The 27,879-nt window shown below is 43.1% G+C and overlaps 1 protein-coding gene across 1 annotated transcript in view; it reads left to right on the top strand.

The window, feature by feature from the left end:
- Positions 1-27,879, top strand: part of si:dkey-30e9.6 (uncharacterized protein LOC564083 homolog) — a 36,885-nt gene that overhangs the window by 5,171 nt on the left and 3,835 nt on the right. Inside the window, exons 2-5 of the mRNA XM_043689847.1 lie at positions 12,388-12,885; positions 19,358-19,442; positions 21,289-21,431; positions 22,580-22,657. Coding sequence (XP_043545782.1) covers positions 12,466-12,885; positions 19,358-19,442; positions 21,289-21,431; positions 22,580-22,657 — 726 coding nt within the window. The 5' untranslated portion in view covers positions 12,388-12,465. The remainder of the gene's footprint in view (positions 1-12,387; positions 12,886-19,357; positions 19,443-21,288; positions 21,432-22,579; positions 22,658-27,879) is intronic.

Genomic DNA, 27,879 nt, shown 5'->3' with positions numbered 1-27,879 from the left:
GCAACACTCCCTAGGACCTTACCATTAAGTGTATAAGTCCTGCTAAGATTTGCTTTCCCAAAATGCAGCACCTCGCATTTATCTGAATTAAATTCCATCTGCCACTTCTCAGCCCATTGGCCCATCTGGTCCAGATCCTGCTGTAATCTGAGGTAACCCTCTTCGCTGTCCACTACACCTCCAATTTTGGTGTCATCTGCAAAGTTACATGAAAGAGGATACTGACCACTGTGAAGCAGAGGCCTGGATGATGGAGGGGACATCAATGAGCTTTAACTTCTCAGCAAGATTGCCAAACTGGTTAGCAATGTTTGACACCTCCTCTCCTGTCTCAGTTAGGCATTATCTTTCTATCTTGGTAAGTTTCATACTCATTGTAAGCACGTTCCCATTGCTGTACATCGGACTGAGCCTTGAGCAGAAGGAAGTTCACCCTGCCTTGGTCACATTGTTGGTGAAGGGCCTGGTCGAAACATCAATTCGCCTTCTTCTCGGATGCTGCCTGACCTGCTGCGCTTTTCCAGCGCCACAATTTTTAAATCTGATCTCCAGCAGCTGCAGTCCTCACGTCCTTCTCTCAGCAGGCAGCCCAAATAGTTTAATGCCTGACGGGAAGAGCTTTGCTCTGGGTGGTGTCTCTGTGCCTGATGGCAGTGGTTGCTGAGGGCAGGCTCATTTGAAGTGCCCAGTCCAGTCACAATTCCAACTCTTCTTTAGAGCATTCCACGACTGGGATCTGTCATCAGGCTTACCGTGGAGCTAGGACAGCAAGGACAGGATCTGTGGTTGCTGTGAAGTTATCTGTTCCATCTGTCTCTTCAGTCTGAGATCTACATCCACATCTGCACTGAGAGTCATCTCCCTGATTGTAGCCTCTTTCGTGGTCTTGGAATCTGCTCTTCTCCTGTGATCTGACCTGGATGATGTCATCCTATTCGTCAAAGAAAGACAATTGAGTTTTGTTACCCTTAATCCTCCTCAACTCCACCTGGGCAGTCCCATTGCTGCTGGGTGTTCCTTCAGCTCTCTGTCCCTGGGCGAGTCACAGGATGATGATGTGACAAACAATTTCACCAGCTCCAGGGACACAGAGACCAGGTCGTCCCTTCAGCTGTTTGTACTCTGCTGAAACTGTGCCAAGCTAATGTTGAGCCAAAATCCCTTGTCAATATCTGAAAGATCAGCTCTGGGCTTCTTAAAAGATCAGTACCACTTCTCTGAATTTCCTGACAGGCTTTCCCACAGTGATGTTACATCACGAAAGTGGTCTTTTCACTCAGAGTGAGGCTTATAGATGTTATAATCAAGCTTGCATCCTCAATTCATTCACCTGTCACTGGATCATTAGGTGTTTCCGGTATTACCCTGAATCTGTCCAGCTTGGAGCACCTGGGACTTGGGTTCAATTCTAACCACAAGTGAGTGGGTGAGGTTTGCATGTACTCTTTGTGTCTGCATAGGTTTCTGCCAGGTGCACCAGTTTCCTCCCACAGACCAACGATGTGTATGTTAGAGGGGTTAGCCATGTTAATTTACCTCAGAGTGTCCAGGGATATATAGGCTAGGTTGATTAGCTTTAGTAAATGTGGGGTTATGGGCAAAGGGTGGGAAAGGGATGAGTTTGTGTGGATGCTCTTCAGAGGCTTGGTGCAGACTTAGTGGGCCAAATGGCCTCTAACTGCACAGTAGGGATTCTATAATTCCACATCAGCTAGTAGAATCACTGGTTGGGATACTACTTCCTTCCTCCACAGCATCTAGAGAACAGACATGGGGAGCCTCTTCCTGGGTTTGCCCTGAAATTCCTTGCATCAGTGCTCGAGGCTCCAATGATGATACTGGAGTAGCTTTAGTGTTCCTTCATGGATATTGTCATTTTCAACTCCTCTACCCTCTACTTTGCCTTATCCGGGCACTGTCTAACCCCATCCTGTGGAATCCTGCTAACTATAAACAAAAAAAGTAACATGAAACTTAAACACACAGATGTCCCAAATATCATGACGCAGGAATTCTTGAGTCACCACAATCATGAAAGGAAATCAATGATAAATAAAGCAGATGCAATATGTCCAAGGAATCAAGCACGTGGTTAACCTCTGGTTGAAGAAATCCTTTATCTGTCTGATACTTGCTTCATCAGAGCTCTTGCCCCAAAAGGCACACCCAGACAATCCACTCAGCTGTTCCAGTTAGTGTGCGTGGCACCCTCCCTCACTAGCACCATCTGCAGGTGGAGGTCTAGCACAACTGCTCCAGCCATCCTGATCAGTGACCTCCCACACCATCACCACCTGCTGGTGGAGTTTCTGTTACACAATAATTGTGTAAAGCAACTAGCAGCTTCAATCTTCCTCATCCCAAAATGTCTATGGTCCTCTGCAAATCCTTATGATTAGATTTTCCCATGTAAAATGGCTGTGATGTAGATTCTACAGCAAAAAGAATCTGTAGAAACAGTTTGCTTTCATCACCCAGGCATAAATGAACGTGCGGACATATGAATTAGGAATAGGATAGGCCACTTGTTCCCTTTAACCTGCTCTATCTTCAATAAAGTTATGGCTGATCAGACTACTCCATGTTACTGCCTACCCCCAGTAGCCTTTCATCCACTGATTTATCATGAATCTATCTATCTATGCCTCAGAGATATTCAATGACTCTGCTTTCACTCTCTTTTGGAGAAGAATGTTCCAACAACGGTGAGAAAGATGTCTCCACCTTTCTGTTTTAAAAGGGCAACCAGTGATTTTTAAACAGTGAGCATTGTTCTCGATTCTCCCACGAGGGAAGCATCCTTTCCACCCCTTACAACCCTCCTCCAGAAGTGGCCATAGATTGGAGTTAGGAATAAGGACACTGCGGAATTTCCATGAGAGCACTCTCCAAAGGACTTGCCCAGGAAATTAAAATTTCTGACTGGCTAATTCCTCCAAACCTGGAACCTTCTGAAACTGTTCATAAAAGCTGGAGACTTTGAAAGGTTCTGATGAAATTAAGTACAATAGTTACAGTTAAATTCTTGAATACAGAGTAGGACTCCTAAAGAACTATTTAATGGACCCTACACTGACCTCACTCACAACCCAGACCCCTCCTTCTTGGAATCTGACCCCAGCCCCGTGGGGACCAACTACCGCATCCCAACTGTAGGATTCAGCTTCTCCCACACTTCTGCTTTGATGCACATCAAACCTTGACTCCGTGGGACCAGCACACTCTGTCTCTACCACTGGACTCAATCTCCTTGTCTAGCACTGTTGTTGGACTGGAACCTTCCAGCTGACCTGACCCAGCCACTCCTCTCCCAAATTGGAGCCAACCCAACCACTACTGCTGCCGTGATCCAACACCTACTCCCCCGAACTCCAACCTCTCAACCCACCCCGACTGCTGGATCTGATTTCTCCATCCCATCCTGACTTACCCTGAACACTGAATGTCCGTTAGGGAAGGTAACATCTGTCCTTACCTGGTCTGGCTTAATGTGACTCCAGAACTCCAGAGTGTGGTTGACTCTTAAATTTCTCTCTAGGCAATTAGGCATGGGCAATAAATGCTGGCATAGCTAGCGATGCATGAATGAGTGAATCATTGAGGATTCTGGGTAATCCAAAATGGAGGACAGGAAGAATTTCTGGCTGTAACAGCTGCTCCTTTATTGAGGTATTTTAGATGTTGGAAGTGATTTCCTCAAATTCCAGGAGCAGCAATTACTGTTTTATATGCTGTTGCATTGTTTTGGAACTATGGGAAAAAAAGTCAAAACAACAACAGTTTTAAAAGGGAAAAGAACAGACAAAGGAAGCACATGGTGAGATCAGTACAGGAGAGAGAGAAAAAAAAACTGACACAGCAGTGAGCCTGCACAGTTACTGCCTTTGCTGTTTGAATTCATGTATCGTTGGATATTGGAGTGTGTCTGGGAAAATTAACAAACAGTAAAATTCACGATTGATCTTGGACGAACCTGTTTGGGCAAAGTTCACAGCACAGAAGCAGATAAGTGTATTGTTTTTAAGTCTGCAGTAGTGAGTAGAGTGGGTTCTTTCTTGATTATATGTTTTTTAAGAAATGTCTCTTGATTAAATTTAAAATATAAGCCATAACTATTAATTTAACCTGGGGCAGTGTTTTGTAGAGGAATAAGGTGGTGTTATTTTCTGGGTCTATAGATTGTGAAGGAGCAAAAATTGCCTTTAGTAGAGTAATATGTGCTTCTTGTCAGATGTGGGAGTTTAAAGAGAGTTTAAGGGTTACTGCGGATTATATCTGCAATAAATGCTGTTGGCTGTGAATCTTATCAGATCGAATGGATCAGTTGGAGAGACAATTAGAAGCGATGAGGAATTTGCAACAGCCACAGTATGTGATGGATGGCAGTTATAGGAAGGGGGTGAAGTCTCAGATACAGTCACATAGATGGGTTAACTCCAGGAAAGGTAAGAGATGTAGGCAGCTACTGCAGGAGCTTTCAGTGGCTATACCCATTTCAAACAGGTATGCTGTTTTGGAAAATGTAGGGGGTGATGGATTCTCAGGGGAACGTAGCACGAACAGCCAAGTTTCTGGTATTGAGACTGTCTCTAATGCAATGAGAGATACGTCGGCTTCCAAGAAATCAATTGTGTTAGGGGATTTTCTAGTCCAAGGTACAGACAGATGTTTCTGTGGCCAGCAGTGAAAAATCAGAACGGTGTGTTACTTCCCTAGTGCCAGGATCAAGGATGTCTCAGAGAGGGTGCAGAATGTTCTCAAGGGGGAGAGAGGCCAGCAAGAGGTGATTGTCCGCATTGGAACCAATGACATAGGAAGGGAAAAGGTTGAGATTCTGAAGGGAGATTACAGAAAGTTCGGCAGGAATTTAAAAAGGAGGTCCTCGAGAGTAGTAATATCTGGATTACTCCCAGTGCTGCGAGCTAATGAGGGCAGGAATAGGAGGATAGAGCAGATGAATGCATGGCTGAGGAGCTGGCGTATGGGAGAAAGATTCACATTTTTAGGCCATTGGAATCTCTTTTGCGGTAGAAGTGACCAGTATAAGAAGGACGGTTTGCACCTAAATTGGAAGGGGACTAATATACTGGCAGGGAGATTTGCTAGAGCTGCTCGGGAGGATTTAAACTAGTAAGGTGGGGAGGGAGGGTGTGGGCCCTAGGAAGATAGTGAGGAAAGAGATCAATCTGAGACTGGTACAGTTGAGAACAGAAGCGAGCCAAACAGTCAGGGCAGGCAGGGACAAGGTAGGGCTAATAAATTAAACTGCATTTCAATGCAAGCGGCCTAACAGGGAAGGCAGATGAACTCAGGGCATGGTTAGGAATATGGGACTGGGATATCATAGCAATTACATGAACATGGCTCAGGATGGGCAGGACTGGCAGCTTAACGTTCCAGGATACAAATGCTACAGGAAGGATAGAAAGGGAGGAAAGAGAGGAGGGGGAGTGGCATTTTTGATAACAGATGGCATTACAGCTGTGCTGAGGGAGGATATTCCTGGAAATACATCCAAGAAAATTATTTGGATGGAATTGAGAAATAAGAAAGGGATGATCACCTTATTGGGATTGTATTATAGACCCGCTAATAGTCAGAGGGAAATTGTGAAGCAAACTATAAGGAGATCTCAACTATCTGTAAGAGCAATAGGGTGGTTATTGGACAGGATTTTAACTTTCCAAACATAGACTGAGACTACCATAGTGTTAAGGATTTAGATGGAGAGGAATTTGTTAAGTGTGTACAAGAAAGTTTTTTGATTCAGTATGTGAATGTACCTACTCGAGAAGGTACAAAACTTGACCTACTCTTGGGAAATAAGGCAGGGCAGTTGACTGAGGTGTCAGTGGGGGAGCACTTTGGGGCCAGCTACCATAATTCTATTAGATTTAAAATAGTAATTGAAAAGGATAGACCAGATCTAAAAGTTGAAGTTCTTGTTAATGAACTTACTAAAAAAGGGAAAGCCCTCCATACAACAGGATGGTGTAAAGTTTGTATTTCTAATATTAATTTATAGAGGTGTCCTGCAGCCATGAAACATGCTGTAAAAGTACAAGCCTAGAATGCTTCATTTTCATCCATTCTCCTCACAGGTGCTAACTTGCTCATTGAGTTTCTTTTCATTCTTACATGGGATGTGGGCGTCACTAGCAAGGTTGGCATTTGGTTCCCATCCCTAATTGCCCTGGAACTGATTGACTTACTGGGCTGTTTCAAAGGGCAGTTAAGAGTTAACCACATTGCTGTGGGTCAGGAGTCACATGTAGGAAGTCTGGATAACAACAGTAGATTTCCATCTCTAAAGGATTTTAGTGAACCAGATGAGTTTTTATATGGGTACGTGGTCAGCATTAGACCAGATTATTTTATTGTTAATGACCTTTTTTTATTGGATTCAAACATCACTATCTCCCCTGAATGGGATTCGAGCCAGTGTCCCCTGAGTATTAGGCTCTTGCTCTGGATTACTAGCCCCTTCCTGCCTCCAATAATGCACTTCAAAAATTTCCTGCTTTGTTTCCATCATCTGAAGGTTTTTTTTTGCTCTTTTTGATTTACATTGTTTAAATCTACAGGTTACTTGTGTAATTCTGGTCTCCTTCCTATCAGAAAGATGTTGTGAAACTTGAAAGGGTTCAGAAAAGATTTACAAGGATGTTGCCTGGGTTGGAGGATTGAGCTATGGGGAGAGGCTGAACAGGCTGGGGTTGTTTTCCCTGGAGCGTCGGAGGCTGAGGGTTGACCTTATAGAGGATTACAAAATTATGAGGGGCATGGATAGGATAAATAGACAAAGTCTTTTTCCTGGTGTGGGAGAGTCCAGAATTAGAGGGCATAGATTTAGGGTGAGAGGGGAAAGTTATAAAAGAGACCTAAGGGGTAACTTTTTCATGCAGAGGGTGGTACATGTATGGAATGAGCTGCTAGAGGATGTGGTAGAGGCTGGTACAATTACAACATTTAAAATGCATTTCGATGGGTATATGAGTAGGAAGGGTTTGGAGGATTATGGGCCAGGTGCTGGCAGGTGGGACTAGATTGAGTTGGGATATCTGGTCGGCATGGACGGGTTGGACCGAAAGGTCTGTTTCCATGCTGCACATCTATATGACTCTACCCCATGAATTAATATAAAACTAGATGCTCCCTTTTCACCTCTCACACCTGACCAAACTGACAGCTTACTTACCTGGCACCCTGTTCACCTGGCATCAAAACATCTCACCAGCTCCCCTCTCCCCAGCTGGTACCCTACTGAACTGGTAACCTTGCACCTGGAACTCTACCCACTGGGCATCCCACTTAGTTTACACCCTATGTAATTCACTGCCACAGAAGGCTGTGGAGGCCAAGCTATTGAGTATATTTGACATCTGACACCCTACTCTGCCAACATTCTAACATCACATTTACCTTATGTGCTTACCTTTTGGCAGTAGCTGTTAATGTGAGTATCCTGGCCCTTTAAATTTCTGAATAAGTTGGTTGATTGCTGCGAAAGGGGGACATGGTTTTCCTTCCTGTGATGGTTCTGTCCTGACAAAGAGCTGTCAAAATGGAAGCTCCATATTTCTGAGGGTGTCCTGAGTGGAATGTCCTGTCAGAAATGTGGAGTTCCCTTTTTTCTTAAAAAAGAAGTGCCGGAGGAGTAATCCACCTGAAATTGCAACATAACCCAGAGTATGTTGGCAGGGATTCTAACTGTGCTAGCAGTTTATTTGTCACCCAGGCCTTATTCTTGCGCATTAACCTTGCCAGTGGAAGTTATAATCCTTGATATCATTAAATACAGCCTGGGATCCACAATAAGTCAATTCTCTTGGATAACAATATTCATTTTATGGGCAGCTAATTTTCTCTGGTCTTCCTGCAAACTTTAAGCTCTGCCTTTTAAATCATTCCTTTTTCATCCATAAGACTATAAGACATAGGAGCAGAAATTAGGCCAAACATCCCTTCAAGTCTGCTCTGCCATTCAATCATATCTGGTAAGTTTCTCAACCCCATTCTCCCACTTTCTGCCCTTAACCCTTGATCCCCTTGACGATCAAGAACCTATTTATCTCAGTCTTAAATATATTCAATGACCTGGCCTCCACAGCCTTCGGTGGCAGTGAATTCCATAGATTCGCCACTCTCTGGATGAAGAAGTTTCTTCTTATCACTGTACTAAAAGATCTTTCCTTTCCCTTAAAGCCATACCCTCCGGGGTCCTAGTCTCTCCTACCAATGGAAACATCTTCCCAAAATCCAGTCTGTCCAGGCCATTCAGTAGATCACTCCTCATCCTTCTAAACTCCATCAAGTATAGACCCAGAGTCCTCAAATGTTCCTCATATGTTAAGCCTTTCATTCCTAGGACCATTCTCATGAGCCTCCTCTGAATATGTTCCAGGACCAGTACATTTTTTCCTGAGATATGGGGCCCAAAACTCTGCATTATACTCCAAAGGTGGTCTGATCACAGCCTTATAGAACCTCAGAAGTGCATCCTGCTTTTATGTTCAAGTCCTCTCAAAATAAATACCAACATTGCATTTGCCTTCCTAACTACTGACTCAACCTGCAAGTTTACCTCGAGAGAATCCTGGACTCAAACTCTCAAGTCTCTTTGCACTTCAGACTTCTGCATTTTCTCCCCATTTAGAAAATAGTCCATGCCTCTATTCTACCTACCAAAGTGCATGAGCTCACACTCTCTCATTTTGTACTCCATCTGTCACTCCTTTGCTCACTCTCCTAACCTGTCCAAATCCTTCTGCAGCCTCCACACCTCCACAATATTACCTGTCCTTCTACCTATCTTTGTATCATCTGCAAACTTAATGAGAATGCCCTCAATTCCTTCATCTGGATCATTAATGTATAAAGTGACAAGTGGTGATACCAACATGGAGCCTTGCAGAACACCATTTGTCACCAGTTGCCATTCTGAAAAAGACCCTTTTATCCCCACTCCCAGTCCACTTGAGAGATATGGAAAGTCTGAACGCTGTTTACTTATCTTTTTTCTTCTTTAGAATTCACATTTTTACCTGTCTTAATGGAGTTACAATGGAATCACAGCAGGTGGTGGTGTTGTACAGTGTGTCCAATTCTACATTCTGAAGTGTCACCCTCTGCTGGCAGAAACCACATTCTTTTGTGTGATAAAATGATTCTTTCCCTGGAGTGGTGTGATTAATGTTAAGAAAGGTGGGAAATCATAGTGAAAATGAAAAAAAAAATTGATTCTCAATGTTGAGAACGACTCCAAGTTTCCCTTCAACTTTTAAATCACAGAATCTCACTGGGTGATGGTTGCATAATTTCCATGTATTTGCATGTCACGAAAACTAGATGGCACAAATTTCCAACATGTTAATCAGACCGGGTGCCTGACTGGTGCCTACAGTTTGTCCCAGCTATTATTCAACTATTTTTCAGAACAATGTCCCTGCATGGTCCATGGCAACCGACCTCTTTGACACTACATCAGTGCAAGTTACCATCAACAAACCACACCATCAAGGCTGCTCTCAACCTGAAAACACCACTTCATTCTTCAGTATATTACTGTGGAGCTTAGGAATACCTATGACTTGCGTACTTCTGCTTTCCACTCAACTTTGTAAATGCATTAACTCAAGATGCACCTTATGACTCTCATTTTACTTTCTTAGTGCTCACTCGCTTTGCATTTCATTGAAGGCTGTCTGCTAGCTTCTGTCTACTTAAGATTGTTTTCGTAGAACTCAATCAGTTTGCCTCTTACCTCAAGGCTGCCAGCCTCTGTGACTTCCTTTGCTTTTCAGGAAGTACGTGTGTCGTTGTATTACGCTATGTTCCATCAGCAGCATAGAATCACTACAGTGTGGAAAGAGACCATTTGGCCCATCGAGTCTGCACTGACCCTCTGAAGAGCATCCCACTAAGAACCAGCCTCATCCCCATAAACCCACATTTCCCATGGCTAATCCACCGAGCCTGCACATCTTTGGTCTGTGGAAGGAAACCAGAGCACCCAGAGGAAACCCACACAGACAGTCACCCAAGGTTGGAATCAAACCCGGATCTCTCACTCTGTGAGGCAGCAGTGCTAACCACCGTGTCAGTAATTTGCATAGCAACACATTGCATGTGCTTCAAACAAACAGCCATGTGTGAAAGTTGAAGATGAACAGTCCTTAGTGGGATGAAGGAAATCCACAGACATTCAGAGGCTATTACCACAATCTGTCCATTTGGATTGCCCAGTTCCAGTTTAGGGTTGGCTATGGTTAATCAGGCACTTGGTCTGACTAGAACCTGGGGATCTGTTTCCTTAAGTCCAAGGATAGATCCACCAGGTATCTGTTGAGACATAAGTTCCAGGGTTGGGCATGCTTTTCATGCAATTTGATAAGAGGAAGGATTGAATGTAATAGGAGTAGATGGAAGAGCAGTTAGTGGTGATGCATGAGCAGGAGAAGTGGTGATGTGAGTGAATAAGTAGCACTGAGGACAGGAAGGATAAGTAGTTTGTGAGAAAAAGTTGGGTGAAAGCCACTGAGTACACATGTGCATGCAGGACTGAGAGTATATGAGTCTTGGTAAAATGCAAATTCAAAGTAAGGGTTAGAATGAGTGGTGGCCCTGTGAGGTAGCAGCATGAATATTTAGTCTGCCTCAGCACAGAGATCATTGACTTTTCTCCTGCAATGTTGGATGTTCCACTTCAACCTGCACAGAACATTGATCTGGTCTGAAAATTGGTTTCTCAGTTGGCTTGGTCTCATATTGTAGCCTTCTATGGTGCATAGTTGGAAAAAAGCAGTTTTTGCCTTCACAACTCCCTCCACAAATACCTCACGTCCCTGTCCACAAAGTGGGGAGCAAACATTCCTTTCCTCAGTAAAAATAGCTGAGCAGCATAGAGTGAGGGGCAGGTCCTTAGATTACATTATTTACAGTGTGGAAACAGGCCCTTCGGCCCAACAAGTCCACACCAACCCACCAAAGCGCAACCCACCCAGACCCATTCCCCTACATTTACCCCTTCACCTAACACTACAGGCAATTTAGCATGGCCAATTCACCTAACCTGCACATTTTTGGACTGTGGGAGGAAACTGGAGCACACTCACAGGGAGAATGTGCAAACTCCACACAGAGAGTCGCCTGAGGCGGGAATTGAATCCGGGTCTCTGGCACTGTGAGGCAACAGTGTTAACCACTGTGCCACCATGCCACCACCGTCCTGGCTTACAGCATCTGAAATGGTGTGCTGTTGGTCTTTGAATAGGGTCCCGGTGGTGTGAACATTGGACAATGCCAACAGCGGTAAGTACTTCCAGTTCCCCAGCTACGTGATTCCTTGAGAAAGGCCACAGCAGGTCAGTTGGATAATTCATGAGGTGAAGAGCACAAGATTCATTGGAGAAATGTCACACCAAGCCATGGCAGATGAAACGCCATGAATCTTAACAGAACAGTTGTAGTTGGAAAATGCTTCCCTTGGAGACATACTGATGTTGAAATTGATTGGTTGGGGGTAGAGGATGTGTAAATCAGGACTTTCCCCACTTTAGGGATGGTAATTTCAGAAGGTTCCATTTAAACCAGTATTGGGCTGATGAAGCAGTCTGGCAGAAATTATTTCAGTTTCAGGATGGGCTGGAGGAGTGTCTGCCTACATTGATAGCCATTTCCAAACAACAGAGTTAGCACAGCTTGGTTTCACCATTCAGGATACTGAGGTTTGCCAATAGAATGCTGTTTAAATTGCACAGTTTGGCAACCAGAAAGTGAGAAACACATTGTTTAAAGGCCACTACTCAACTGAGATTGTTCCGAATTTTGACCATGCCTTGGGGTTGAAAAACTTTATTCTTAATCCAGACAGCCCCACTCCCGCTCCACGTTACATTCTGTATTTCCATGAAAGGCTTACTGTTTCAAAGACCTCGGATTTCAGTGCTGCAGAATAACTTCCCTAGTTTGAGTCCTACTTTACATAAGCTGGCGGAATTGAGGCAAGGAATACTTACAAGAAGTCAGATTAACTGGGCAACTACATAAGTGAGGCAGATCATCACAGCAGTACCCATCTAGGAACAGTGGGATCCATACACCCAGACCCTCAGAAATCCCATGCGTAGAAAACTTGGTGATCTTTGCATGAATCTAGTATCAAGTAATGTTAACCATAGTATTCACAGTATAACCACATAGCTGCACAATAGGGCTAGTTATGGGGTAATGCTGTTGCATATGTAAGGATATAATGTGAGTATTTCTGGAGGGAGTTTTCATGGAACACCTACAGCTAACAAAGTTCCAGTGAATATTTGGATATCCCTACTGCAATCTAACAACTTTTTTTTATTTACTCCTAACATCTCTTTCCTTTTAAAGTAGGATTTCATTGCTATCCTTCATTCTGCATGTGCTTATCCAAGGGAAGTCAGTGAACCAGGAGTGACAAACAGAGTGAAAATGGATCCGGAGATCACTTTATTTAGTGGACCTTCTTTTGGATTTTCACAAAAGAACAAATTTGCTGCAAGGCAGAGCTTGGCTGTGACCAGAGGGAAAACCAATGTTCACCCTAAACCAGTACCAGCCCCCAGTGTATGGAACAGGAAACCTCCAAATTTCAGCCCACAGTTCTACACATCCTCAACAATACTGGATGAGAACACGGCTCGGAAAAAAGTAAACATGTCAAAAGATTTCAAGAAAGTAGAAACGAGGACAAAAGTTAGATTTCCAGAAGTTGTTCCGAAGAAACAGATTTCAAATTTTGTCTGCAGGTTTAAAGTTCTCGATCCATTTGAAGCTAAAATTCTGTTTGTGAAAAATGGGAAGTATGCATCTGGTGTTTTTAAAGATTCAAAACCACATGATTTCAGACAGGTATTTATTATTTAATATTATTCCTTTTGTGCATGAAGAGACCGCTAACCTCTGGTCACAGGGATACACACTGGTTGCGTTTATGCAAGTATGCTTCTAAAGCATGAGAATGTTCAGAAATCCAGTTTAATTATCCGCTCCTGTAAGTGTTGTCTTATTTGATGTCCAGATCGATTGTTGTCTTCAGTCATCCATTTACCATCTCATTGTGAGCTCTATTTTATGACACGTTTTTGGAAGTATCCAATTCCCAGCATTTTTGTAATGTTTTGTGACATTGCCAAGTCTGAAGCATTGCGAGGAGCTCCACACTCTATACCCTGATTGCCAACTTCCCAGAAATCAATCAGACTCAGTCTAGCAATGCACCACATCATTTGGCCCAGAATTGCACAACCAAGGCGGACAGCTTGACTTAGGAAATTAACTAGCACTCAAAAAACACCCAAGACAGCTTCCAGATAGCTCAATCTTCAATTGGGCAGGCCAGTGCAAGATGAAGTCAAGACCACTTTTCCTAAAAGCAGCGTATAAGTGAGCAAGGAGTGGCTGAATGCCAAGGTGGCTGCTTAAAGTGACTGCCTCAGTTCTCCAGGACAATGTCCCATTTGTTTGTAATGTGACCTTTTAGACCCTGTATCATATAAAGATACTTAAGGTATATTTGTTCAATGGTGCCCATATGCCAAGAGAATCTTTTACATTTACTACTACTACGTTTAATACTATTAAAGTGAGGGGGAAAGATATAAAAGAGACCTAAGGTGCAACCTTTTCATGCAGAGTGTGGTACGTGTATGGAATGAGCTGCCAGATGAAGTGGTGGCGGCTGGTACAATTGCAACATTTAAAAGGCATCTGGATAGGTATATGAATAGGAAGGATTCAGAGGGAAATGGGACTAGATTGGATTGGGATATCTGGTCAGCATGGACGAGTTGGACCTAAGGTTCTGCTTCTGTGCTGTACATCTCTAGCACTTAACTACAACATTTTATTAACAAACACCTACAGGATCAGGTGTGTACTGACTGATCAAATATTCCAGTTGATCAAGTGGTCCACATAAACAATGTAAAACACACACAAAGTAATTGAAGTGTAATGCAAGGGGTATACTCATCACTGTTTTACTTCGGTTATAGTAAATAAATAATAATAATGCAACTTAAATAATAATGCAACTTTGCCTTAAATGAAACTTACTGGTGGAGAGCCTTCTCACTCAACTGACTACTTGGATATCACAGAGATCGCAATTATACAGTAAACTTCTGGTGTTTCAGCCATATGGTGGCTTATCAAGGGTGCCGGTCATATTGTGCCAGTTAAAACAAAGTTTGCTGTGTTTCCGAAATTACTATTTTGAACAGTCACTTACTATGGATAGTAGGCCAATGTAATTACTTCTAACATATTGTTTCTCAAATTTTGACCAAGCTTATACATCAACATTCTCTTCAGACCCTTCATCATCACCAACCTCCTCCATGGCCTCAATACCTTTCACGGCAAAACTTGCAGCATTCCCATCCTCACGTATCCCTTCTGTCCTCTCTGAAAACTCCCCAGTATCAAACATGGCCATACCGCAAGATCTGAAAAGATATTGAGATCAAATAAAATAAAATTCTAAAAAAGCCTAATACTTCATACACGATATTATAAACAATGCTCCAATTCTTCAAAGTCCATTTAAACCTTTTAAATCTTAAGTGATTATTAATCATAATAGCAAGCAAACTTCTGTTTATACCTGACATCAAAGTCAGCTAATCCTTTAAGAGCCTTGTCAGCTTTCAATCAAAATGTGAACTGAGAAACCACATTAAGACAATTCAAACATTTCAAAGTCAGCCAAGCATCCATAAAGATCCCTTAGAAAAGTGTCTGCAAACAGGTAATGAAGCTGCCAGAATAGGCCTTTTGATTTTACTGTCACTGACATCTGCAGCATGTTTTCTTTTCAACTTTAAAAGCTGTAGATTTCAATAACTTCACAGCATGATAATTATATCGACCTCACTCACTCTTCATAAGCATTTACATGTACTCTATAAATTTGTGACTTGCACACTGCTGCTTAAGATTTTTGCATCAGGCAAAAAATGATTTATTTGAACTTGGTATTGTGGGAGATCTCATTGTCTGGATGCTGTTCACCATGTTGAGAGCTCAGCAGAGTCTCCACAAAAAATGTGAGCTGTGGTTTCAAGTTAACATAATTGAACTTTGATCCTCACTTCTGACCTATCACTGCAAGCAATCACTAAACACTGAGAATAGTACTTATTTCCAAGAAAACCTTATCATTAAAACTTTCATCTGTGCATTCATTAACTTCAAACTTTAGCCTTTTGAAGCTTTCCTTACCAACCTTCTGAACCCCAACTGCATAAAATCCAATTCATCCAGAAATACATAGGCTCAATCCTATCTTGTAGAAAATCTCATTATCACATATCATTGACACTCCACCTCCTCTCCCAACATTAGTTTAGTGGAAGTAATTCCAACTACACTTTAACAAGCCTTTTTTTTTCCATCTTTCCACCATATTTTAAATTTTCTGACCTCTTATGTTTTGCTATTGCCTCCCTGTCACCAACAACCTTCTTATAAACTGTCACTTTCACACTTAATTGCATCCCCAGCCTTTCTCGTGCTGGGACGTCTACATCTGTTATACCCCAGTTATACCCCTAACATATTTTTCTATGTTAGAATTTGGTGGAAATAATTTACCCAAAGTGGAACTGGTGGGTTGCAAACATCAACTGGCAGCTTGCTAATCAGAACTTTAAATATGGGGAAAGTGACAGCTGCAGATACTGGCGATGAGTGTGGTTAGTGTGGTGCTGGAAAGGCACAGCAGGTCAGGCAGCATCCAAAGAGCAGGAAAATCTAAGTTTCAGGCAAAAGCCGTCCATCAGGAAACCAGTGGACAAGGAGGAATGCAGTGGTAGTTTGGTGGATTGTCCTCTACACCGATGAAACCAGGTGCCAACTTGAAGACATTTCCTCCTACTGCCCCCTTGACTGTGACCTCACCTCCCATCACTAAACCATCATCACCCAGACCGTACACAACCTCATCACCTCAGGGGATCTCCCACCCCATAGTTTCTAATCTCATAATCCGAGAACCCAGCACCACCTGGTTCTACCTCCTACCCAAGATCCACAAGCCTAACCACCCTGGTCAACTCAGCGTCCCGGCCTGCTCCTGCCCCACTGAACTCATCTCCACATATCTCGATACTGTCCTAGCCCCCCTGGTCCAGAAACTCCCACATACATTTGGGACACCACCCACATCCTCCACCTCCTCCAAGACTTTTGTTTCCCTGACCCCTAATGCCCCATTTTCACCATGGGATCCAGTCCCTCTACACCTCCATCCGCCATGATGAGGGCCTCCAAGCCTTCCATTTCTTCCTCTCCTGGCGTCCCCACCAGTAGCCTTCCACTGACACTCTCATTTGTTTGGCTGAACTGTCCTCACCCTCAATAATTTCTCCTTTGAATCCTCCACTTCCTCCAGATGAAAGGGGTAGCCATAGGCACCCGCATGGGCCCCTGCTATGCCTGTGTGTTTGTTGGCTACGTAGAACAGTCCATCTTCCATAGATACACTGGCACCATTCTCTACCTTTTCCTCCGTTACATTGATGACTGTATCGGTGCCACCTCATGCTCCCGTGATGAGGTTAAACAGTTCATCAACTTCACCAACACATTCCACCCCGACCTTAAATTCACCTGGACCATCTCTGACACCTCCCTCCCCTCCTGGACCTCTCCATCTCCATCAACAGGGACCAACTCAATACTGACATCTTTTACAAACCCACCTACTCACACAGCTACCTGGACTGCACCTCCTCCCATCCTGCCTCCTGTAAAAATGCTATCCCTTATTCCCAATTCCTCTGCCTCCACTGCATCTGCTTCCAGGAGGACCAGTTCCACCACAGAACACACCAAATGGTCTCCTTCTTTAAAGACCGCAACGTCTCCTCCCATATGGTTGATGATGCCCTCCAGCGCATCTCATCCACGCCCTGCACCTCTGCTATCAAACCCCACCCCTCCAACCACAACAAGGACAGACCCCTCTGGTCCTCATCTTCCACTGCACTAACCTCCGTATACACCACATCATCCTTCGCCAATTACGCCACCTAGAAATGGACCCCACGCCAGAGATATATTTCCATTCCCACTCCTATCTGCTTTCTGTGAAGACCATTCCCTCTGTGACTCCACCACCCTCCAGCCTCCTCTCCCGGCATCCTCCTTTGCCACCACAGGATTGCAAAACCTGCACCCACACCTCCCCCCACAACTCCAAAGCAGCCTTCTAACATCCATCAAAATTTCACCTGCATTTCCACACAGGTCATTTACTGTATCCATTGCTCCCTTTGCGGTCTCCTCTACATGGGGGAGACAGGACGCCTCCTCGCACAGCTCTTCAGAGAACATCTCCAGTATGAACCAACTCCACTGCTCCATTGCCGAACACTTCAACTCCCCCTCCCACTCTGCTAAGGACATGCATGTCCTGGGCCACCTCCATCGCCAGTCCCTAACCACTCAACACTGAAGGAAGAATGGCTCATCTTCCACCTCGGGACCCTCCAACCCCATGGCATTAATGTGGATTTCACCAGTTTCCTCATTTCCCTTCCTCCCACCTTATCCCAGATCCAACCTTCCAACTCGGCACTGCCTCATGTCCTCCCCTACCTGTCCATCTTCCTTCCCACCTATCTGCTCCATCCTCCCCTCTGGTAATCACCATTACCCCCACCTCCATCCACCTATCGCATTCTCAGCTACCTACCCCCCAACCCCACCCTCATCCCATTTATCGCTCCAACCCCTAGGCTCCCAGCTTCATTCCTGATGAAGAACTTTATCCATGTCGGACCGCTCAAAAAGTAAGCCGGCTGTTAGTAACTCATAGGTCAGAAGCCAAAGCAGAAGGTGACCAGACTAGGGAGAATCTGGTTACCACTGAAAGTAAAATGGTTGCTTAATTTTCAGAATGTTTCCACCAGGTGTCCCTTGAAAATTGTTCTGTTAAATCACAGAAGACGAGAACATCTATGTGTATTGTGTCGCTAACTTAACATAGACTCTGCAAATCTTCAATACTTACTTGTCAAGTTTGCATCAGAATACGGAAACTGAAGTTAGGGCCTTAATCTTCGTATTGACGGTGCCAATGCACATTTCATGTAGGAATTCTATAGGAATTACTGACTGTACTTTTTTGACCATGACAGTACCATGCAGGCAGAGAGTCATAGAGGTGTACAGAATGGAAACAGACCCTTTGGTCCAACCTGTCCATGCCAACCAGATATCCCAACCCAATCTAGTCCCACCTGCCAGCACCCGGCCCATATCCCTCCAAACCCTTCCTATTCATATACCCATCCAAATGTCTCTTAAATGTTGCAATTGTACCAGCCTCCACCACTTCCTCTGGCAGCTCATTCCATACACGTACTGCCCTCTGTGTGAAAAGGTTACCCCTTAGGTTTCTTTTATATCTTTACCCTCTCACCCTAAACCTATGCCCTCTAGTTCTGGACTCCCTGACCCCAGGGAAAAGTCTTTGTCTATTTATCCTATCCATGCCCCTCATAATTTTGTAAACCTCTATAAGGTTTATAGAAGGTTTATAAGATTTATATAAGGTTTATAACCTCCGACGCTCCAGGGAAAACAGCCCCAGCCTGTTCAGCCTATCCCTATAGCTCAAATCCTCCAATCCTGGCAACAACTTTGTAAATCTTTTCTGAACCTTTTCAAGTTTCACAACATCTTTCCGATAGAAAGGAGACCAGAATTGCACACAATATTCCAACAGTGGCCTAACCAATGTCCTGTACAGCCGCAACATGACCTCCCAACTCCTGTACTCAATACTCTGACCAATAAAGGAAAGCATACCAGGAGTAAGAAATTGTGACTAAAGGTCATCTCTCTATAACCTTAATTTTCCATTAAAGAAAGGTATGAAATTAAGGTGAATTTCTACTCCCAGAAGTTTAAAGTACATCACATTTGGTCCTCAAATTCTGTGCAAGTTCTTTTCCATCCTAAACTAATCTCAATGTCTGATCTTTCCCCATTATCCTATATCCTCTTCTACCTCAAGTATTTATCCACTTTCACTAAATGGTTCAAAAACAACTGAAAGTGACAACTCATTCCAACCATATCAAAGAGATCAGGATCTCCCCGCTGGTGGAATACAGATGTAAGCTCATATTTGTAAACATAAGCTGCAGTTCCAGATCCTGCCATTGTGCTGCATCATTTGGCATTAATTTTTACATTGATCTTATATTTCACATTGTAGAAGCATACAAAGGCTGCCATGGTTATAAAGTATGTTTATTTCTACAAACTGCATGCAATGGTTATAATACCTGTCTTTCCCTTCTGTCATTAGTATGAGACCAATATTCCAGACTTCATGACCAAATTTGACAGAGACATTCTCAACCTGAAGTTTGAATCAAAGAATGTAAACATAGGTATAATAATTATTCTGAATTAGTAAATTAACCCATTGAAAGAAATGATTTGCAGAACAAATATTTTAGATTGTTCCTCATCTTAAGTTGAAAAAAATTGTCTATGATGTTTATGAATATGTTTCATGGTTTAAAAGTAGATTAGCAGGTAAACAAACAAGTGTATCAATAAGGAGGTTGGATAATGACCTCTATTTTTGAAAGATTTAATGGAGTCCAATATTCATGATTAGTTTTGAAGATCATGACTAAAGTTTGGTATTGATAATATTCAGTTACAATCACAAATAGGAATACTTACTTTGATAGAAGTCAGATACACAGTAAACAATTAATGACTATAGTTAAATATACAGTAGATGGTGCACTATGTCAAGTTACACATGTAGATTTGATTGTATAAATGTAGGTATTTTTAACACAATAATGAATAGGATACTGACACTTACCCAAACTTACATAAATGTGTTAACCAACCTTATATCATTTCTTCAATACCCAAGTTGCTTCACCAATCTTAAACTAATATTTCCACCAATCACATCTTGACTTACCTTAATTGGAGCCAGCAGCTACGCATTCTAATTCAGATTAATTTTAACAAAGCACTGTTTACATTTTCATATTTGTTTTCTTAAAATCAATTGTTTCCTACTGTGAACTATCTATTCCTTGATCAGAATTGTTTGAAACTATCTTTCAACTATTGGGCTCCCTTCCTTTCTCCAGTTCTTTGTAAGCTATGCTTCATAAAAGCTTCTATTATTTCATCACATTGCTGCAGTTGATGCTGAAAAGTATCCTTACTGCTAAAACCTTCTCCTTGTGTGTTTTTCCCAGGTGGTCATGGCTGGTACCTTATGGTATTTGCCACCTCTACCAGTATGTGAAAGTAGATGAAGGTTGTCAAAATAATTCATTGTCACCAATCCTCTTTTGTTGTTGCTTTTACTTCGCCCTACCTAATGATTCATTGTGGAGGATTCACCACTGTAGGATATCTATAAATGCGACACTTCTCAGATAATAAGAAGGTTTATTGCATGATAACAGTTACATTTAGTCAGGTATTATTACTCGGATTTTGGGAGCTGGTGCAGATATGTCTACTCCCTTTATATAAAAAAAATTGGAATAGGATTTCTTGTCTCTCCCCCCCAACTGTGTGCTGTATCAGTAGAATGGTTGCAGCCAGTGTAACATGAACATTTACTCCTTCAAAACCATTATCTTATACAACACACCTGACACTTCCCCTGCTATCTTTTATGATGTTTTGCAGGCCTAAGCTGACTGGCTGCCAGCAAACATGAAAAACTTGCAAATATTCTCTATGACTCTATCAGGTGGGACTAGATTGGGTTGGGATAACTGGTCGGCATGGACAGGTTGGACCGAAGGGTCTGTTTCCATGCTGTACATCTCTATGACTCTATTAAAGACTGAAAAGCTTGAATGTATATATTTCTTTCAAAAACACCCAGATATCTCAAAGCAGCCCATGAGGTACTTCTGAAGTGTAGTCTTTTTGGTAACGTAGGAAATGTGACAAGCAATTTGTGCAAATCAGGTTCACAAAAACTGCAACAGTAATGACCAGATAATCTGCAGGTGTCATGTAGCTTGATGGATAAATATTGACGAGGACACTGGGGATAGATTGCTCATTCCCAGTTGAAATAGTGCTGTGGAGTGTTTTATATCAATCTGCAAGGGCAAACCAAGTCTCGGTTTAACATCTCATCAGAAAGCATTAACAATGCACATGAGCAATATTAGAGAAGATCTATTGGTTTGACGACAGATGAATCACATTAACTAAATAATGCTTCATTTCTTTTCTTAGTTCATGATCTTCTTCAAGAATCCAAACAGATTAAGGATGCAAGATCTCAAAGCTTTATTACTCACAAACCTCAGGAACGTAAATGGGACTCTGAACTCATCTTGAGGAAACAATCCTGGCCACAAAAGTCAGCTTCCTATACGGTTAGCATTTAACAATTTCAGGCAATCACATATCACGTTCCTAATATCTGGGGCTTAGTTCTAAACACCCAACCATGATGGTGGGCAAATTGGCAAGAGTGGAGGCTCTAAATCACATTAGTGCCTGATGCTCAAGGAGAGTTTGTTTCTTTCTTTTACAATATTAAACGTATGCGAATTGTTGATTGGCTGTAACTCCTATTTACTTCTTGAGCTAGCTTCACCATGGGCAGGCGAAGGAGGCAGCTTGTGAATTCACTACAACCATTCAGCCAACTCAATCCTTTCACATGTTCATTGTAGCCTGGAGCTATGGACGGTGGCGGTAAAGGCTCCAATTTCTTTCCATCACATATCTCTCACTCTCACCACCTGACATTGGTCTAAACTAGAGGCATTTGTAATTTGGTATTCAACCTGCTTAACTGTCCTCCTCCACTATCAAGCTCTTGAGAGGGCATTGAACCCAGAGCTTCTGTTTCAGAGGCAAAACACCACCCACTATCTCAATGACCTACTCTTTGAGGAAATTTATGATGAGCTGGACCACTCAGGATGGTGGGAGGACCACTGAGGCTGGAGGGTCAACAAAATGTCCCACAGTTCTGAGAGGCTGGCAGCCCCACCATCAGAGGTAGGAAGGAAAAAGGAGTTGACTCATGATTGAGATATCGTCTGAGATGTTTACAATCTGGAATGCAAACTGACCACAGCTGTAAGACTACTGTCACGGGAGATACCACTCACCAGAGTCACAGGTATGGTCATATTGGGATCATAACTATTGGAGGGTGTCTGAGACGGTGGAAGGAGTTTTTCTTTCCCTCTGGGCGGTTGTTTATAACACTGATCCATGTTTCAACCTCAGTCAGCTGACAATTTCCAGTTGGTACAATCAGAATTGGCTTAATAGATCACTAATGATGTTCAATTAGCTACCCACCACCGATGAGTAGGTGGCCACTCCCATCTCAAACTATCACAGTCAAAACTTCCCAGAGCAAATGTACTGCATCTGTTCCTAACTCAATGGCCATTTATAACCTCAGCCCATGGCGTTTGTGTGTGAAACTTTAAAAGTAACATGAATGCAATTATTCAGTGTTTCTGTTCAGTAAAAAATATGTATCATTTTAATTCATTTCCAGAGATATAGAAGGGGTCGGGGTGCATACACTGCCCTCATGGACCGAGTGGAAGAAAAACTTACAAAGCTTTGGCAAAAGGTTGGTGAATGGAGGGAATAAGCAGCAAATATCGTAATTGCATTCTTCTACAATGATGAACTTATATATAGTAATGAGTCAAAACAAACAAAATGTTCAGATTCACCCTCATAAGGTACAGTAATATTATTACATATTTTGCCTAAAATATTTAGAAATGTAAATTAACATAATTTAAGAAGAAAGCATATGTCAGGTATAGACAGGATAGATTGAGTGAATCCTTAGAAGAGAATAAAGGAAGTAGGACTATACTTAAGTGGGAAATCAGGAGGGCAAAAAGGGGACATATGATAGCTTTGGCAAATAGAATTAAGGAGAATCCAAAGGGGTTTTACAAATATATTAAGGACAAAAGGGTAACTAGGGAGAGAATAGGGCCCCTCAAAGATCAGCAAGGCAGCCTTTGTATGGAGTCGTAGAAAATGGGGGAGATACTAAATGAGTATTTTGCATCAGTATTTACTGTGGGAAAAAATATGGAAGATATAGAATGTAGATATGGAAGATATAGATGGTGACACCTTGAAAAATGTCCATATTACAGAGAAGGAAGTGTTTGATGTCTTGAAATGCATAAAGGTGGATAAATTACCAGGACGGGGTCAGGTATACCCTAGAACTCTGTGGGAAGCTAGAGGAGTGATTGCTGGTCCTCTTGCTGTGATATTTGTATAATCTATAGTCACAGGTGTGGTGCCAGAAGACTGGAGGTTGGCTAACGTGGTGCCACTCTTTTAGAAGGGTGGTAAGGACAAGCCAGGCAACTATAGACGAGTGAGCCTGATGTCGGTGGTGGGCAAGTTGTTGGAGGGAATCCTGAAGGACAGGATGTACATGTATTTGGAAAGGCAAGGACTGATTAGGGATAGTCAACATGGCTTTGTGCATGGGAACTCATGTCTCACAAACTTGATTGAGTTTTTTGAAGATGTAATAAAGAGGAGTGATGAGGTTAGAGCAGTAGACATGATCTATATGGACTTCAGTAAGGCATTCGACAAGGTTCCCTATGGGACACTGATTCGCAAAGTTAGATCTCAGGGAATACAGGGAGAACTAACCATTTGGATCCAGAACTGGCTCAAAGGTAGAAGACAGAGGGTGGTGGTGGAGGGTTGTTTTTCAGACTGGAGGCCTGTGACCTGTGGAGTGCCACAAGGATCGGTGCTGGGCCCTCTACTTTTTGTCATTAATATACATGATTTGGATGCAAATATCAGAGGTATGGTTAGTAAGTTTGCAGATGACACCAAAATCAGAGGTATAGTGGACAGCGAAGAAGGTTACCTCAGATTACAACAGGATCTTGACCAGATGGGCCAATGGGCCGAGAAGTGGCAGGTGAAATTTAATTCAGATAAATGCGAGGTGCTGCATTTTGGGAAAGCAAATCTTAGCAGGACTTAGACACTTAATGGTAAGGTCCCAGGGAGTGTTGCTGAACAAAGAGACCTTGGAGTGCAGGTTCATAGCTCCTTGAAAGTGGAGTCGCAGGTAGATAGGATAGTGAAAGAGGCATTTGGTATGCTTTCTTTTATTGGTCAGAGTATTGAGTACAGGAGTTGGGAGGTCATGTTGCAACTGTACAGGACATTGGTTAGGCCGCCGTTGGAATATTGCCTGCAATTCTGGTCTCCTTCCTATCAGAAAGATGTTGTGAAACTTGAAAGGGTTCAGAAAAGATTTACATGGATGTTGCCAGGGTTGGAGGATCTGAGCTACAGGGAGAGGCTGAACAGGCTGGGACTGTTTTCCCTGGAGCGTCGGAGCCTGAGGGGTGACCTTATAGAGGATTACAAAATTATGAGGGGCGTGGATAGGATAAATAGGCAAAGTCTTTTCCCTGGGGTATGGGCCGGGTGCTGGCAGGTGGGACAAGATTGGGTTGGGATATCTGGTTGGCATGGACGGGTTGGACCGAAAGATCTGTTTCCATGCTGTACATCTTTATGATTCTATGACTCTATTTGACCTTGTGTTGAAGCTTGAGATTGATCTGAAGGCTACGGAGTATGAACACTTAATTTCTAAATATAAACACAGGTACACAATCCTTTATCCAAAACCCTCGGGGCCAACTGTGACTCACTGGTTAGCACTATTGCCTCACAGCGCCAGGGACCCAGGTTCGATTCCAGCCTTGGGTGACTGTCTGTGTGGAGTTTGCACATTCTCCCTGTGTCTGAATGGGTTTCCTCCGGGTGCTCCGGTTTCCTCACACAATTCAAAGGTGTGCAGGTTAGATGAATTGGCCATTGTAAAATTGCCCATAGCTTTAGGTGTATTCGTCAGAGGGAAAATGGCTCTGGATGGGTTACTCTTCGGAGGTTCGGTGTGGACTTGTTGGGCCGAAGGGCCTGTTTCCACACTGTAGGGAATCTAATCTTAAAAAAAAAAAACTGGTTTTCAGAATTCAGAATTTTTCGGATTTCAGATAAAGGATTGTGTACCTGTACAAAATAATTGAGGAAGATGGAGATCTGTCAGTGGTGAGTCGGAGAATACAAAAACCGTGCACCATGGTGGCCTGGTTCAGGAGGCAAGTTTAGGAACATGAGGTGAGGAAACTCATTAGTGTTCATGTAGAGAAACCCTCAACAAAACAATTGCCAAAATAAACTCTGCCAATTTCCAGTAAAATTCAGCCCTCAGTATAAGATAGCACTGAGGAAGTGATGTCAGGTCATTTGATATCAGTTGTGGGAGGAATTCCTCCAACTCAGTCATACACAGATTTCTCTTGACACTAAATATACATTATATTTATTTCAATAAACAGTTTTGGTTACTAAGACATTGTCCTAGGCCATCTCCAAGCTCACCTACAACAGGAAACACAACGCTCCATTTGTATACAGAAGATTCCACAAATAATCTATTTTGGCGATGCTGGTTTAGGGGTAAATATTGACCAAAACATCAGGGTATTTTCAGTGGTTCAATTGGTAGCACGCTCATCTGTGTAAGAATGTTGTGGACTCAAGTCCTACATCAAGAATCAAGAAGAAGCATCTAGATTGATACTGCAGTGACGTTTTGAGGGAATACTACCTTGTTTGAAGCATCAACTCTTGGACCAGATGTTTAATGGAGGCCCAATTGCCACAAAGAGTGCAAAGAATCACGTAACCTTCTGAAGAAGAGCAGGCGAGTTATTGTTGATGTTCGGGCCAATATTTATCTTTCATTCCTAAAACACATCATCTTGCTGTTGTCACAGAATCTGTGGGACCTCATTGTGTGAAATATGGCTGTTGTGACTGCACTCCAAAGGTACTTTATTGGCTTTTGAGTGCTTTGCAGTATCCTGAGATTGTAGAAAATTCCCAAATTAAGCCAGTCCATTTTGCTTTAAACAGTGCCATGGGATCTTTAATACCCACCCACAAAGGCAGACACAGGCTGGGATTCCCCAATGATTTGAATAAGTGTGGGATGAACGGTTTAGGTTGTGCTAACAGGCCACTCCCGCTGATGAGATAACTCAATGTGTGTTTCTTACCATGTCAAGTGCCTAAATGAGATACACCATGTCACCTGAAGCTGCTGACCAAAGAGAGGCTGGCAGCCCCTGGATATTAAGAGCTGCCAGTCAAGGCCTACTCTGGAGGAGGATGCTTTTATCATCGACAGCCATGAATGAGGTCTGGAAGGTGGCTAATGTAGGCCATTATTTAAGAAAGGTACTGAGGAAAAGTCCAGGAACTGTAGATTGGTGAGCCTGATGTCAGTGGTGGGTAAATTATTGGAAGGCATTCTGAGAGATAGGATTTACATACATTTGGAAAGGCAAGGACTGATTTGAGACTGATTTAAAAACAATGACTGCAGATGTTGGAAACCAGATTCTGGATTAGTGGTGCTGGAAGTGCACAGCAGTTCAGGCAGCATCCGAGGAGCAGTAAAATCGATGTTTCGGGCAATAGCCCTTCATCAGGAATACAGGCAGAGAGCCTGAAGGGTGGAGAGATAAGTGAGAGGAGGGTGGGGGTGGGGAGAAAGTAGCATAGAGCTCAGATCCTCCAACCCTGGCAACATCCTTTTAAGTCTTTGCTGAACCCTTTCAAGTTTCACAACATCCTTCCGATAGGAGGGAGACCAGAATTGCATGCAATATTCCAACAGTGGCCTAACCAATGTCCTGTACAGCCGCAACATGACCCCCCCCATCTCCTGTACTCAATACTCTGACCAATAAAGGAAAGCATACCAAACGCCGCCTCCACCTACCTGCGAATGGTGAATAACAATGGAAAAAATGATTTTCTCCACTTTGGCAGGCAGAATAGAAAACTGGAAAATTAAATGGAGAGAGATTAAATCTTTTGTCCAAAAGATATTAGTCCTGCTGTCGCAGAGCAAGTCACATATTGCACTCTATGCTACTTTCTCCCCACCCCCACCCTCCTCCCATCCATCTCTCCACCCTTCAGGCTTTCTGCCTGGACTCTTGACGAAGGGCCCTCACCCGAAACGTCTACTCAACTGCTCCTCGGATGCTGCCCGAATCGCTTGCTCTTCCAGCACCACAAATCCAGAATCTTTTAGCACCCAACCAACTTGATCAGTAGTGCTTGCGGAGCCACTCTTGGTGTTGGACATTGAAATCCCCCACAAAGAATACATTTTGTGATCTTGCCACCCTCAGTGTTGCCTCCAAGTGCTATTCAATGTGGAGGAGTACCGATTCATCAGCTGAGGGAGAATGGTACTTGGTAATCAGCAAGACGTTTCCATGCCAATATAACCTGAAGCCATGTGACTTCATGGGATCTAGACACAATGTTGAGGACTCCCAGAGCAACTCCCTCCTGACTGTATATCACTATGCTGCCACCTCTGCTTGGTCAGTTTTGCTGGTGGGACAGGGGAAATCCAGGTATGTTAATGGTGGTGTCTAGAGCATTGTCTGGAAGGTACAATTCCATAAGTGTGTCTTTGTCAGGCTGATGCTTGATTAGTTTGTGAGCCAGCTCTCCCAGATGTTAGTAAGGAGGACTTTGCTCGGTCAACAGGGCTGCTTTTGCTTTGGTAGTTTCCAGACTCTGGATCTATACTCAATAGTCCATCCAGTTTCATTTCTTTGCTGAGATTTTACTGTTCCTCGCATGCTGCCTGAACTGCTGTGCTTTTCCAGCACCACTCTAATCTAGACTCTGGCTTCCAGCATATGCAGTCATTGTTTTTACCCTCTGTTTCTCCTTCACTTGGGGAGGGAA

This window comes from Chiloscyllium plagiosum, chromosome 5 (assembly GCF_004010195.1).
Source record: "Chiloscyllium plagiosum isolate BGI_BamShark_2017 chromosome 5, ASM401019v2, whole genome shotgun sequence".
NCBI classification, from domain to species: domain Eukaryota; kingdom Metazoa; phylum Chordata; class Chondrichthyes; order Orectolobiformes; family Hemiscylliidae; genus Chiloscyllium; species Chiloscyllium plagiosum.
The sequence above is the reverse complement of the archived record's forward strand: the minus strand, read 5'-3'. Positions and strand labels throughout refer to the sequence as shown.